This window comes from Lampetra fluviatilis, chromosome 8 (assembly GCF_964198595.1).
Source record: "Lampetra fluviatilis chromosome 8, kcLamFluv1.1, whole genome shotgun sequence".
NCBI lineage: Eukaryota > Metazoa > Chordata > Hyperoartia > Petromyzontiformes > Petromyzontidae > Lampetra > Lampetra fluviatilis.
Window position 1 is genome coordinate 8,666,954 of NC_136282.1, and position 15,147 is coordinate 8,682,100.

At 44.0% G+C, this 15,147-nt stretch overlaps 2 protein-coding genes and 1 long non-coding RNA gene across 3 annotated transcripts; all 3 read left to right on the plus strand.

Annotated features, from left to right (window-relative positions):
* The first annotated feature begins 4,164 nt into the window (after window positions 1-4,164).
* Window positions 4,165-5,674, plus strand: LOC144933981 (intestinal mucin-like protein). The gene is made up of 4 exons (XM_078859377.1): window positions 4,165-4,327; window positions 4,688-4,941; window positions 5,061-5,244; window positions 5,409-5,674. Exons 1-4 carry the CDS (start codon window positions 4,165-4,167, stop codon window positions 5,672-5,674), a joined length of 867 nt encoding a protein of 288 aa, XP_078715503.1.
* A 1,172-nt stretch (window positions 5,675-6,846) lies between these two features.
* On the plus strand, window positions 6,847-7,300 carry LOC144933835 (uncharacterized). Its single transcript, XR_013637098.1, has 3 exons — window positions 6,847-6,902; window positions 7,070-7,161; window positions 7,264-7,300. It is a non-coding gene; the product is annotated as an uncharacterized LOC144933835 (long non-coding RNA).
* A 340-nt stretch (window positions 7,301-7,640) lies between these two features.
* On the plus strand, window positions 7,641-9,148 carry LOC144933982 (intestinal mucin-like protein). The gene is made up of 4 exons (XM_078859378.1): window positions 7,641-7,803; window positions 8,164-8,417; window positions 8,537-8,720; window positions 8,883-9,148. Exons 1-4 carry the CDS (start codon window positions 7,641-7,643, stop codon window positions 9,146-9,148), a joined length of 867 nt encoding a protein of 288 aa, XP_078715504.1.
* Window positions 9,149-15,147: the final 5,999 nt, after the last annotated feature.

Consider the following 15,147-nt stretch of genomic DNA (forward strand, 5'->3'; position numbering starts at 1 on the left):
AAAGCTTTATGATCTCATCTTCATTTCTGTCAATTGTAATGTGGACGCGTAAAATACGTGTTAAATATGGAATTGTCAATATATGTTATGAATTGCATGTAAATGTCTATGTTTGTGCAATGCAGTGGCAGTGTTGAAATGACCACCGAACTCCGTGAGGGCTGCTTCTGTCCAGAAGGAACAATGATCTGTGACCATGCTTGCGTACCACTACCAAGTAAGATCACTGATATAGTTATCTTAACTATTGTCACTAAATAACACATTTTGCTATCGTCAGTATTTGGAAAATAATGGGGAAATGTTAATTATTTTCCAGCTTCAACAATACCTCCATCTACTACGCAAGAAAGAACAACCACTGTTACCTTTACCACGGAAAAACCATCAACCACTGAGGTGACAACAGCGTTCATATCCTCAGCCACATCTCTTGGGTCGTTGCCCACAACAACTGAAACAACTCCTGTATCTACAACAGTCGACAAAAGCTGTCGCTCTGTAAATCCACCACGTCAAGTAAGTGAATATTCTTAATGCCTTCATCTATTGTAGCTTCCTTGACTTGACACTATGATTAATGTATGAAATACAAGAGGCTACCATGTCATGAAAGCCATGTTTTTTCCGTTTTTTTCACGTAATTACAATTTTCATTAAGTTCCTCACACCGATTATCCTTCATCTTTGCAGTTCATGGAATCGTGGAAGGTTGACAACTGCACGATCGCCACCTGCAATGGCGGCGACAACATCTCCTACTCCACCAAAAAGTGCAGCGTCTCCAAGAAACCCAAGTGCCGCAACGCAATGATGGTGTACGATGCTGATGGCTGTTGCTACACCTGGAAGTGCTTCTGTGAGTATCTTTCTCGCTTTCTAAAACAAACTGAATGGATTGAATCGTTATGATAGTCTCGAAACACAATAGTTACGGATACTTTACGATCTGTACATCGTTCATGAGCTTCGCAAATTTTTTGCCGCATTAAGTTCTTTGCTTAAACATTCCTGTAATAAAAACTTGCCTTCCTAAAAAATATAGCATGCAATTTATTAGGTGACATTTTGAGATGGCATAGTGAATTGGAATTTACAATGCTTTGAAATATGATGAATTGATGATTTAGAATGTTGCCGTGATTTAATTTCTATTCATTTGTGTTCATGGTAGAATGTGTTCCAGTGCAATGATTATTTGTGCTTCTTCTGCCCAAAGGCAACTGCAAGGGATGGGGAGATCCCCACATCCGCACCTTCGACCAAGTTCTGTACGCATTCCTGGAAGACTGCACATACACCCTGGTGGAGGAGAAGGTTAACCGCCACCATCTCTCAATCATCACCGACAATTTCCAATTCTTCCCTGGAACCCCAGCCTCCTTCCCCAGGGGCATCACCGTCAACTACAACGGCAACTCTGTCAACATGAGCATCCCAGCCATTGTCAGGAAAAAGCAGAGCATCATCACGGTAAACATCACCGCTATTTCTTTTCACAACCTAAGTACGTAAAAGGAAGCGCAAAATAATTAATCTGAGATGCCTATGTTTGGACAATGCTAATTGATTGCACTTTTGAATTTATCCAGGTTCTCTACAACAATGAGCTGGTAAAACTACCATTTTCATCAGACGGAATTGAGATTACATCCACGGATGTTATTGTGACGGTGCACATCCCTGCAATCTACTCAACGATCGTCTTCACTGGCCAGATGTATTCTATCGATCTTCCATATGAGCTCTTTGGTGACAACACCCAGGGACAGTGTGGTAAGTGAACTCATTCAATTCTTTGGGGACAATTTTTCAGGTTGCATGTCCACAACATTTTCCAACATTATTGAAATGCATCACAATCTTTTTTCCTAAAGTCACTAGTAAATTGTCTATCAACGGATCCACACTCAAAGCCCCATTATTGTCGCATTTCAGGAACGTGCAACAACCAGGCCAGTGATGACTGTGTGCGCAAGAGTGGGAAGTCGGAAGCATCTGATTGCTGCCAGGTCACGGCCAAGGAGTGGATGGTGGCCGATCCCAGCAAGCCACACTGCAAAGCACCAGGGCCATCGGGCAGCGTGCCTTGCCAGACTCCCACTCCAACCCCTACAGCCCCTTGTGTATTCGACCACAAACTGTGCAAGGCCATCGACAAGACGTACGCTGCCTCAACCTTAACCATGATTATGTTCAAATAACAGATGTATTTTCACAATTGCAACGTACTTTTTCATATTATACTAACAGAAGTACCCGGCGTTGCCCGGGTGAAAAATATATTTCTTAATAACCTTACATATATACACAGATGGGCTGCTACCCCCCCCCCCCCCCAGCCACGATCTCCTCGGCCGCTGTGCAGTAATATGTACGGCCTATAGTGTGGTGGGGTGTCGAGGCCTAGTACCGTGCAGAGCCTCCGGCCTCGCCTAAATTGCCCACCCGGCTGAGGCTGGGTACTGGGGCCGTTACCCCCCCCCCCCCCGCGCTACAATAATACTGTCTATTCGCTATAATTTTATTATCTACCGACCCTATAATAGTAATTGCACACATTGGGGTGGGGGGGGAGTGAAGAGGACGTGAAACTTTGATGAATTTACCTCAGAGTCGGGTGTTAATGCGTGCGCATATTTTTAACGGGAATTAAAAATGGCGTCCACCCCGCAGCGAATGCGTCGCTACCCGTTGCCAGGGGCAACCGCCGTGGAAAACCAAACGGACCAATCGTGTCTCGCAAATCCCTCACATTTCGTCCAATGAAACTGCGTATGGTCCGGCGACACACAGACAGACAGACACACACACAGACAAACAGACAGATTTGCGATTTTATATATATAGATGTGACATCCTGCGCTTTCGTAATGTGAAATATTTAATAAAATCGCTTGATTTGTGTACCGTTCGTTTTTCACTGAAGATTAAATAATGGAGGATTTGCTCGAGAAGCATTACTTTTCGAGGATAATATTTCCACTGTGTTTATGGTACTGTACTTTAAAATCAGTCACCAACCACTTATTGTGTCTCTACAGGGAGTTCTCTGCTTGCTCAGAAGTGACCAGTCTATTGAGCTACATAGAGACGTGCAAGTTCGACCAGTGCAGAGTGAACTCCACTCCAGCTGGGTGCCCCAGCATCCAATCTGCAGCAGATGACTGTGCCATGCTGGGCTATTACGTGGACTGGAGGAAAGCCACCGAAGGAGGCTGTGGTAAGAAACGCCAGGACTCTCATGTACCCTTGCCCACGGCATTATTAATAAGGACTCTTACCTTGTACATATGTACACTGCATCATGTATTATGATGACTGACAGCATGTAATCGAATGGTTGGGTTCACAGACTTCGAGTGTCCTGTTGGAATGGAGTACAAGCCTGCAGGACCCAAACCTGTGGCATCCTGCAGTTCTGGGTAATGTGTGTTCCTATTATCAACTAAACAATGAAATATACAAAAGCTTTATGATCTCATCTTCATTTCTGTCAATTGTAATGTGGACGCGTAAAATACGTGTTAAATATGGAATTGTCAATATATGTTATGAATTGCATGTAAATGTCTATGTTTGTGCAATGCAGTGGCAGTGTTGAAATGACCACCGAACTCCGTGAGGGCTGCGTCTGTCCAGAAGGAACAATGATCTGTGACCATGCTTGCGTACCACTACCAAGTAAGATCACTGATATAGTTATCTTAACTATTGTCACTAAATAACACATTTTGCTATCGTCAGTATTTGGAAAATAATGGGGAAATGTTAATTATTTTCCAGCTTCAACAATACCTCCATCTACTACGCAAGAAAGAACAACCACTGTTACCTTTACCACGGAAAAACCATCAACCACTGAGGTGACAACAGCGTTCATATCCTCAGCCACATCTCTTGGGTCGTTGCCCACAATACCTGAAACAACTGCTGTATCTACAACAGTCGACAAAGGCTGTCGCTCTGTAAATCCACCACGTCAAGTAAGTGAATATTCTTAATGCCTTCATCTCTTGTAGCTTCCTTGACTTGACACTATGATTAATGCATGAAATACAAGATGCTACCATGTCATGAAAGCCATGTTTTTTTCCGTTTTTTTCACGTAATTACTATTTTTATTAAGTTCCTCACACCGATTATCCTTCATCTTTGCAGTTCATGGAATCGTGGAAGGTTGACAACTGCACGATCGCCACCTGCAATGGCGGCGACAACATCTCCTACTCCACCAAAAAGTGCAGCGTCTCCAAGAAACCCAAGTGCCGCAACGCAATGATGGTGTACGATGCTGATGGCTGTTGCTACACCTGGAAGTGCTTCTGTGAGTATCTTTCTCGCTTTCTAAAACAAACTGAATGGATTGAAACGTTATGATAGTCTCGAAACACAATAGTTACGGATACTTTACGATCTGTACATCGTTCATGAGATTCGCAAATTTTTTGCCGCATTAAGTTCATTGCTTAAACATTCCTGTAATAAAAACTTGCCTTCCTAAAAAATATAGCATACAATTTATTAGGTGACATTTTGAGATGGCATAGTGAATTGGAATTTACAATGCTTTGAAATATCATGAATTGATGATTTAGAATGTTGCCGTGATTTAATTTCTATTCATTTGTGTTCATGGTAGAATGTGTTCCAGTGCAATGATTATTTGTGCTTCTTCTGCCCAAAGGCAACTGCAAGGGATGGGGAGATCCCCACATCCGCACCTTCGACCAAGTTCTGTACGCATTCCTGGAAGACTGCACATACACCCTGGTGGAGGAGAAGGTTAACCGCCACCATCTCTCAATCATCACCGACAATTTCCAATTCTTCCCTGGAACCCCAGCCTCCTTCCCCAGGGGCATCACCGTCAACTACAACGGCAACTCCGTCAACATGAGCATCCCAGCCATTGTCAGGAAAAAGCAGAGCATCATCACGGTAAACATCACCGCTATTTCTTTTCACAACCTAAGTACGTAAAAGGAAGCGCAAAATAATTAATCTGAGATGCCTATGTTTGGACAATGCTAATTGATTGCACTTTTGAATTTATCCAGGTTCTCTACAACAATGAGCTGGTAAAACTACCATTTTCATCAGACGGAATTGAGATTACATCCACGGATGTTATTGTGACGGTGCACATCCCTGCAATCTACTCAACGATCGTCTTCACTGGCCAGATGTATTCTATCGATCTTCCATATGAGCTCTTTGGTGACAACACCCAGGGACAGTGTGGTAAGCGAACTCTTTCAATTATTTGGGGACAATTTGACAGGTTACATGTCTACAACATTTATACACCATTATTGAAATGCATCACAATCTTTTTTTCCTAAAGTCACTAGTAAATTGTCTATCAACGGATCCACACTCAAAGCCCCATTATTGTCGCATTTCAGGAACGTGCAACAACCAGGCCAGTGATGACTGTGTGCGCAAGAGTGGGAAGTCGGAAGCATCTGATTGCTGCCAGGTCACGGCCAAGGAGTGGATGGTGGCCGATCCCAGCAAGCCACACTGCAAAGCACCAGGGCCATCGGGCAGCGTGCCTTGCCAGACTCCCACTCCAACCCCTACAGCCCCTTGTGTATTCGACCACAAACTGTGCAAGGCCATCGACAAGACGTACGCTGCCTCAACCTTAACCATGATTATGTTCAAATAACAGATGTATTTTCACAATTGCAACGTACTTTTTCATATTATACTAGCAGAAGTACCCGGCGTTGCCCGGGTGAAAAATATATTTCTTAATAACCTTACATATATACACAGATGGGCTGCTACCCCTGCCCCCCCCCCCCCCCAGCCACGATCTCCTCGGCCGCTGTGCAGTAATATGTACGGCCTATAGTGTGGTGGGGTGTCGAGGCCTAGTACCGTGCAGAGCCTCCGGCCTCGCCTAAATTGCCCACTCGGCTGAGGCTGGGTACTGGGGCCGTTACCCCCCCCCCCCCCCGCGCTACAATAATACTGTCTAATCGCTATAATTTTATTATCTACCGACCCTATAATAGTAATTGCACACATTGGGGTGGGGGGGGAGTGAAGAGGACGTGAAACTTTGATGAATTTACTTCAGAGTCGCGTGTTAATGCGTGCGCATATTTTTAACGGAAATTAAAAATGGCGTCCACCCCGCAGCGAATGCGTCGCTACCCGTTGCCAGGGGCAACCGCCGTGGAAAACCAAACGGCCCAATCGTGTCTCGCAAATCCCTCAAATTTCGTCCAATGAAACTGCATATGGTCCGGCGACACACAGACAGACAGACACACACACAGACAGACAGACAGATTTGCGATTTTATATATATAGATGTGACATCCTGCGCTTTCGTAATGTGAAATATTTAATAAAATCGCTTGATTTGTGTACCGTTCGTTTTTCACTGAAGATTAAATAATGGAGGATTGGCTCGAGAGGCATTACTTTTCGAGGATAATATTTCCACTGTGTTTATGGTACTGTACTTTAAAATCAGTCACCAACCACTTATTGTGTCTCTACAGGGAGTTCTCTGCTTGCTCAGAAGTGACCAGTCTATTGAGCTACATAGAGACGTGCAAGTTCGACCAGTGCAGAGTGAACTCCACTCCAGCTGGGTGCCCCAGCATCCAATCTGCAGCAGATGACTGTGCCATGCTGGGCTATTACGTGGACTGGAGGAAAGCCACCGAAGGAGGCTGTGGTAAGGAAAGCCAGGACTCTCATGTACCCTTGCCCACGGCATTATTAATAAGGACTCTTACCTTGTACATATGTACACTGCATCATGTATTATGATGACTGACAGCATGTAATCGAATGGTTGGGTTCACAGACTTCGAGTGTCCTGTTGGAATGGAGTACAAGCCTGCAGGACCCAAACCTGTGGCATCCTGCAGTTCTGGGTAATGTGTGTTCCTATTATCAACTAAACAATGAAATATACAAAAGCTTTATGATCTCATCTTCATTTCTGTCAATTGTAATGTGGACGCGTAAAATACGTGTTAAATATGGAATTGTCAATATATGTTATGAATTGCATGTAAATGTCTATGTTTGTGCAATGCAGTGGCAGTGTTGAAATGACCACCGAACTCCGTGAGGGCTGCTTCTGTCCAGAAGGAACAATGATCTGTGACCATGCTTGCGTACCACTACCAAGTAAGATCACTGATATAGTTATCTTAACTATTGTCACTAAATAACACATTTTGCTATCGTCAGTATTTGGAAAATAATGGGGAAATGTTAATTATTTTCCAGCTTCAACAATACCTCCATCTACTACGCAAGAAAGAACAACCACTGTTACCTTTACCACGGAAAAACCATCAACCACTGAGGTGACAACAGCGTTCATATCCTCAGCCACATCTCTTGGGTCGTTGCCCACAACAACTGAAACAACTCCTGTATCTACAACAGTCGACAAAAGCTGTCGCTCTGTAAATCCACCACGTCAAGTAAGTGAATATTCTTAATGCCTTCATCTATTGTAGCTTCCTTGACTTGACACTATGATTAATGTATGAAATACAAGAGGCTACCATGTCATGAAAGCCATGTTTTTTCCGTTTTTTTCACGTAATTACAATTTTCATTAAGTTCCTCACACCGATTATCCTTCATCTTTGCAGTTCATGGAATCGTGGAAGGTTGACAACTGCACGATCGCCACCTGCAATGGCGGCGACAACATCTCCTACTCCACCAAAAAGTGCAGCGTCTCCAAGAAACCCAAGTGCCGCAACGCAATGATGGTGTACGATGCTGATGGCTGTTGCTACACCTGGAAGTGCTTCTGTGAGTATCTTTCTCGCTTTCTAAAACAAACTGAATGGATTGAATCGTTATGATAGTCTCGAAACACAATAGTTACGGATACTTTACGATCTGTACATCGTTCATGAGCTTCGCAAATTTTTTGCCGCATTAAGTTCTTTGCTTAAACATTCCTGTAATAAAAACTTGCCTTCCTAAAAAATTTAGCATGCAATTTATTAGGTGACATTTTGAGATGGCATAGTGAATTGGAATTTACAATGCTTTGAAATATGATGAATTGATGATTTAGAATGTTGCCGTGATTTAATTTCTATTCATTTGTGTTCATGGTAGAATGTGTTCCAGTGCAATGATTATTTGTGCTTCTTCTGCCCAAAGGCAACTGCAAGGGATGGGGAGATCCCCACATCCGCACCTTCGACCAAGTTCTGTACGCATTCCTGGAAGACTGCACATACACCCTGGTGGAGGAGAAGGTTAACCGCCACCATCTCTCAATCATCACCGACAATTTCCAATTCTTCCCTGGAACCCCAGCCTCCTTCCCCAGGGGCATCACCGTCAACTACAACGGCAACTCCGTCAACATGAGCATCCCAGCCATTGTCAGGAAAAAGCAGAGCATCATCACGGTAAACATCACCGCTATTTCTTTTCACAACCTAAGTACGTAAAAGGAAGCGCAAAATAATTAATCTGAGATGCCTATGTTTGGACAATGCTAATTGATTGCACTTTTGAATTTATCCAGGTTCTCTACAACAATGAGCTGGTAAAACTACCATTTTCATCAGACGGAATTGAGATTACATCCACGGATGTTATTGTGACGGTGCACATCCCTGCAATCTACTCAACGATCGTCTTCACTGGCCAGATGTATTCTATCGATCTTCCATATGAGCTCTTTGGTGACAACACCCAGGGACAGTGTGGTAAGTGAACTCATTCAATTCTTTGGGGACAATTTTTCAGGTTGCATGTCCACAACATTTTCCAACATTATTGAAATGCATCACAATCTTTTTTCCTAAAGTCACTAGTAAATTGTCTATCAACGGATCCACACTCAAAGCCCCATTATTGTCGCATTTCAGGAACGTGCAACAACCAGGCCAGTGATGACTGTGTGCGCAAGAGTGGGAAGTCGGAAGCATCTGATTGCTGCCAGGTCACGGCCAAGGAGTGGATGGTGGCCGATCCCAGCAAGCCACACTGCAAAGCACCAGGGCCATCGGGCAGCGTGCCTTGCCAGACTCCCACTCCAACCCCTACAGCCCCTTGTGTATTCGACCACAAACTGTGCAAGGCCATCGACAAGACGTACGCTGCCTCAACCTTAACCATGATTATGTTCAAATAACAGATGTATTTTCACAATTGCAACGTACTTTTTCATATTATACTAGCAGAAGTACCCGGCGTTGCCCGAGTGAAAAATATATTTCTTAATAACCTTACATATATACACAGATGGGCTGCTACCCCCCCCCCCCCCAGCCACGATCTCCTCGGCCGCTGTGCAGTAATATGTACGGCCTATAGTGTGGTGGGGTGTCGAGGCCTAGTACCGTGCAGAGCCTCCGGCCTCGCCTAAATTGCCCACCCGGCTGAGGCTGGGTACTGGGGCCGTTACCCCCCCCCCCCCCCCCGCGCTACAATAATACTGTCTATTCGCTATAATTTTATTATCTACCGACCCTATAATAGTAATTGCACACATTGGGGTGGGGGGGGAGTGAAGAGGACGTGAAACTTTGATGAATTTACCTCAGAGTCGGGTGTTAATGCGTGCGCATATTTTTAACGGGAATTAAAAATGGCGTCCACCCCGCAGCGAATGCGTCGCTACCCGTTGCCAGGGGCAACCGCCGTGGAAAACCAAACGGACCAATCGTGTCTCGCAAATCCCTCACATTTCGTCCAATGAAACTGCGTATGGTCCGGCGACACACAGACAGACAGACACACACACAGACAAACAGACAGATTTGCGATTTTATATATATAGATGTGACATCCTGCGCTTTCGTAATGTGAAATATTTAATAAAATCGCTTGATTTGTGTACCGTTCGTTTTTCACTGAAGATTAAATAATGGAGGATTTGCTCGAGAAGCATTACTTTTCGAGGATAATATTTCCACTGTGTTTATGGTACTGTACTTTAAAATCAGTCACCAACCACTTATTGTGTCTCTACAGGGAGTTCTCTGCTTGCTCAGAAGTGACCAGTCTATTGAGCTACATAGAGACGTGCAAGTTCGACCAGTGCAGAGTGAACTCCACTCCAGCTGGGTGCCCCAGCATCCAATCTGCAGCAGATGACTGTGCCATGCTGGGCTATTACGTGGACTGGAGGAAAGCCACCGAAGGAGGCTGTGGTAAGAAACGCCAGGACTCTCATGTACCCTTGCCCACGGCATTATTAATAAGGACTCTTACCTTGTACATATGTACACTGCATCATGTATTATGATGACTGACAGCATGTAATCGAATGGTTGGGTTCACAGACTTCGAGTGTCCTGTTGGAATGGAGTACAAGCCTGCAGGACCCAAACCTGTGGCATCCTGCAGTTCTGGGTAATGTGTGTTCCTATTATCAACTAAACAATGAAATATACAAAAGCTTTATGATCTCATCTTCATTTCTGTCAATTGTAATGTGGACGCGTAAAATACGTGTTAAATATGGAATTGTCAATATATGTTATGAATTGCATGTAAATGTCTATGTTTGTGCAATGCAGTGGCAGTGTTGAAATGACCACCGAACTCCGTGAGGGCTGCGTCTGTCCAGAAGGAACAATGATCTGTGACCATGCTTGCGTACCACTACCAAGTAAGATCACTGATATAGTTATCTTAACTATTGTCACTAAATAACACATTTTGCTATCGTCAGTATTTGGAAAATAATGGGGAAATGTTAATTATTTTCCAGCTTCAACAATACCTCCATCTACTACGCAAGAAAGAACAACCACTGTTACCTTTACCACGGAAAAACCATCAACCACTGAGGTGACAACAGCGTTCATATCCTCAGCCACATCTCTTTGGTCGTTGCCCACAATACCTGAAACAACTGCTGTATCTACAACAGTCGACAAAGGCTGTCGCTCTGTAAATCCACCACGTCAAGTAAGTGAATATTCTTAATGCCTTCATCTCTTGTAGCTTCCTTGACTTGACACTATGATTAATGCATGAAATACAAGATGCTACCATGTCATGAAAGCCATGTTTTTTCCGTTTTTTTCACGTAATTACTATTTTTATTAAGTTCCTCACACCGATTATCCTTCATCTTTGCAGTTCATGGAATCGTGGAAGGTTGACAACTGCACGATCGCCACCTGCAATGGCGGCGACAACATCTCCTACTCCACCAAAAAGTGCAGCGTCTCCAAGAAACCCAAGTGCCGCAACGCAATGATGGTGTACGATGCTGATGGCTGTTGCTACACCTGGAAGTGCTTCTGTGAGTATCTTTCTCGCTTTCTAAAACAAACTGAATGGATTGAAACGTTATGATAGTCTCGAAACACAATAGTAACGGATACTTTACGATCTGTACATCGTTCATGAGCTTCGCAAATTTTTTGCCGCATTAAGTTCATTGCTTAAACATTCCTGTAATAAAAACTTGCCTTCCTAAAAAATATAGCATACAATTTATTAGGTGACATTTTGAGATGGCATAGTGAATTGGAATTTACAATGCTTTGAAATATCATGAATTGATGATTTAGAATGTTGCCGTGATTTAATTTCTATTCATTTGTGTTCATGGTAGAATGTGTTCCAGTGCAATGATGATTTGTGCTTCTTCTGCCCAAAGGCAACTGCAAGGGATGGGGAGATCCCCACATCCGCACCTTCGACCAAGTTCTGTACGTATTCCTGGAAGACTGCACATACACCCTGGTGGAGGAGAAGGTTGACCGCCACCATCTCTCAATCATCACCGACAATTTCCAATTCTACCCTGGAAACCCAGCCTCCTTCCCCAGGGGCATCACCGTCAACTACAACGGCAACTCCGTCAACATGAGCATCCCAGCCATTGTCAGTAAAAGGCAGAGCATCATCACGGTAAGCATCACCGTTGTTTTTTTCCGCAACCGAAGTATGAAAACGGAAGAGCAAAATAATACACCTGAGATGCCTATGTTTGGACAATGCTAATTGATTGCACTTTTGAATTTATCCAGGTTCTCTACAACAATGAGCTGGTAACACTACCATTTTCATCAGACGGGATTGAGATTACATCCACAGATGTTATTGTGACGGTGCAAATTCCTGCAATCTACTCAACGATCGTCTTCACTGGCCAGATGTATTCTATCGATCTTCCATATGAGCTCTTTGGTGACAACACCCAGGGACAGTGTGGTAAGTGAACTCATTCAATTCTTTGGGGACAATTTTTCAGGTTGCATGTCCACAACATTTTCCAACATTATTGAAATGCATCGCAATCTTTTTTTCCTAAAATCTCTTGGAAATTGTCTATCAATGGATCCACACTCAAAGGCCCATTATTTTCGCGTTTCAGGAACGTGCAACAACCAGGGCAGTGATGACTGCGTGCGCAAGAGTGGGAAGTCGGAAGCATCTGATTGCTGCCCCGTCACGGCCAAGGAGTGGATGGTGGCCGATCTCAGCAAGCCACACTGCAAATCACCAGGGCCATCGGGCAGCGTGCCTTGCGAGACATCCACTCCAACCACTACAGCCCCTTGTGTATTCGACCACAAACTGTGCAAGGCCATCGATAAGACGTACGCAACATTAACCATGATTATGTTATAATAACACACGTCATTTTTCCAATTGCAATGCACTTTTTCGTATATATCTGACATCGAACGCTTTTGTAATGTGAAACATTGAAGAAAATCTCTTGATTGGTGTACCGTTCGTTTTTGCACTGAAGATTAATTTTCGAGCATAATATTTCCACTGTGTTTACGGTACTGTACTTTAAAATCAGTCACCATCCACTTATTGTTTCTCTACAGGGAGTTCTCTGCTTGCTCAGAAGTGACCAGTCTATTGAGCTACATTGAGACGTGCAAGTTCGACCAGTGCAGAGTGAACTCCACTCCAGCTGGGTGCCCCAGCATCCAATCTGCAGCAGATGACTGTGCCATGCTAGGCTATCACGTGGACTGGAGGAAAGCCACCGAAGGAGGCTGTGGTAAGAAACACCAGGACTCTCATGGACCCTTGCCCGCGGCATTATTAATCAGGACTCTTACATTTGTAATAAAGGTCGTTGAAGCGACTTCTGGAATCCGGTCTTTATTTGTCTTTCATTACAACACTCCTTCACGCTGCTGACAGACAGCGTGAGAGGGATAGAAAGAGAGAGACGTGCGCAGCCACGTGGCAGCCTGGACCCCCGCTCTCGCGTGGCCTCTCCCCTTCGTTCGTTCCAGTTCTGACCACGTGTTGTTCGTCTCCACCCCTATTTAATACCCGGGTTACGTGGTACGTTACCACCAATCCTGGTTAGCCTCTATGGAATCTTCCAGACTCCACCGTAGGCTCCTGGGACCACGCCCCTGACTCGTCTCCCCATTGGCTGTGGCTAAAGCCAGCAGAACCAATCCTCTACTTACAGCTGTAACCTCTCCATTACGTCAGGGCCACGCCCCTAGGCTTCACCCATTGGCTATGGACCAGGACCGGCAGAGCCAATCATCGTGACAAGTTGTGATCCGTCAACGACCCGGATATATCCTCACATTACACATTGTACATCTGTACACTGCATCATGTATTGTGATGACTGACAGCATGTGATCAAATGGTTGGGTTCACAGACTTCGAGTGTCCTGTTGGAATGGAGTACAAGCCTGCAGGACCCAAACCGGTGGCATCCTGCAGTTCTGGGTAATGTGTGTTCCTATTACCAACTAGACAATGAAATATACAAAAGCTTTGTGATCTCATCTTCATTTCTGTCAAGTGTAATGTGGATGCTTAAAATACTTGTTAAATATGGAATTGTCAATATATGATATGAATTGTATGTAAATATCTATGTTTGTGCAATGCAGTGGCAGCGTGGAAATGACCACTGAACTCCGCGAGGGCTGCTTCTGTCCAGAAGGAACAATGATTTGTGACCATGCTTGCGTCCCACTACCAAGTAAGATCACTGATATAGTTATCTTAACTAAAGTCGCTAAATAACACATTTTGCTATCGTCAGTATTTGGAAAATAATGGGGAAATTATGAATTATTTTCCAGCTTCAGCAATACCTCCATCTACTACGCAAGAAAGTACAACCACTGTTACCTTTACCACGGGAAAACCATCAACCACTGAGGTTCCAACACCAGCTGTAACCACAACCGTCCACGAACCAGTTACTAAAGTTGTGCTAACTACCACAACTCTGTCTACGGCTGGATCAACACCTGGCCAATCAACTGCATCCCAGTCACTAACAACAGCTCCTTATGTTGAACAAACGACCACAACCCCGCAAAGTGGTGGGACACCAGTCCAAACAACGATTTCAGAGCCACACCAATCTACCTCATCTGGTGAAACATCAACGGCTCCTTTATCCACCACAGCGTTCATATCCTCAGCCACATCTCTAGGGTCGTTGCCCACAATACCTGAAACAACTGCTGTATCTACAACAGTCGACAAAGGCTGTCGCTCTGTAAATCCACCACGTCAAGTAAGTGAATATTCTTAATGCCTTCATCTCTTGTAGCTTCCTTGACTTGACACTATGATTAATGCATGAAATACAAGATGCTACCATGTCATGAAAGCCATGTTTTTTCCGTTTTTTTCACGTAATTACTATTTTTATTAAGTTCCTCACACCGATTATCCTTCATCTTTGCAGTTCATGGAATCGTGGAAGGTTGACAACTGCACGATCGCCACCTGCAATGGCGGCGACAACATCTCCTACTCCACCAAAAAGTGCAGCGTCTCCAAGAAACCCAAGTGCCGCAACGCAATGATGGTGTACGATGCTGATGGCTGTTGCTACACCTGGAAGTGCTTCTGTGAGTATCTTTCTCGCTTTCTAAAACAAACTGAATGGATTGAAACGTTATGATAGTCTCGAAACACAATAGTTACGGATACTTTACGATCTGTACATCGTTCATGAGCTTCGCGAATTTTTTGCCGCATTAAGTTCATTGCTTAAACATTCCTGTAATAAAAACTTGCCTTCCTAAAAAATATAGCATACAATTTATTAGGTGACATTTTGAGATGGCATAGTGAATTGGAATTTACAATGCTTTGAAATATGATGAATTGATGATTTAGAATGTTGCCGTGATTTAATTTCTATTCATTTGTGTT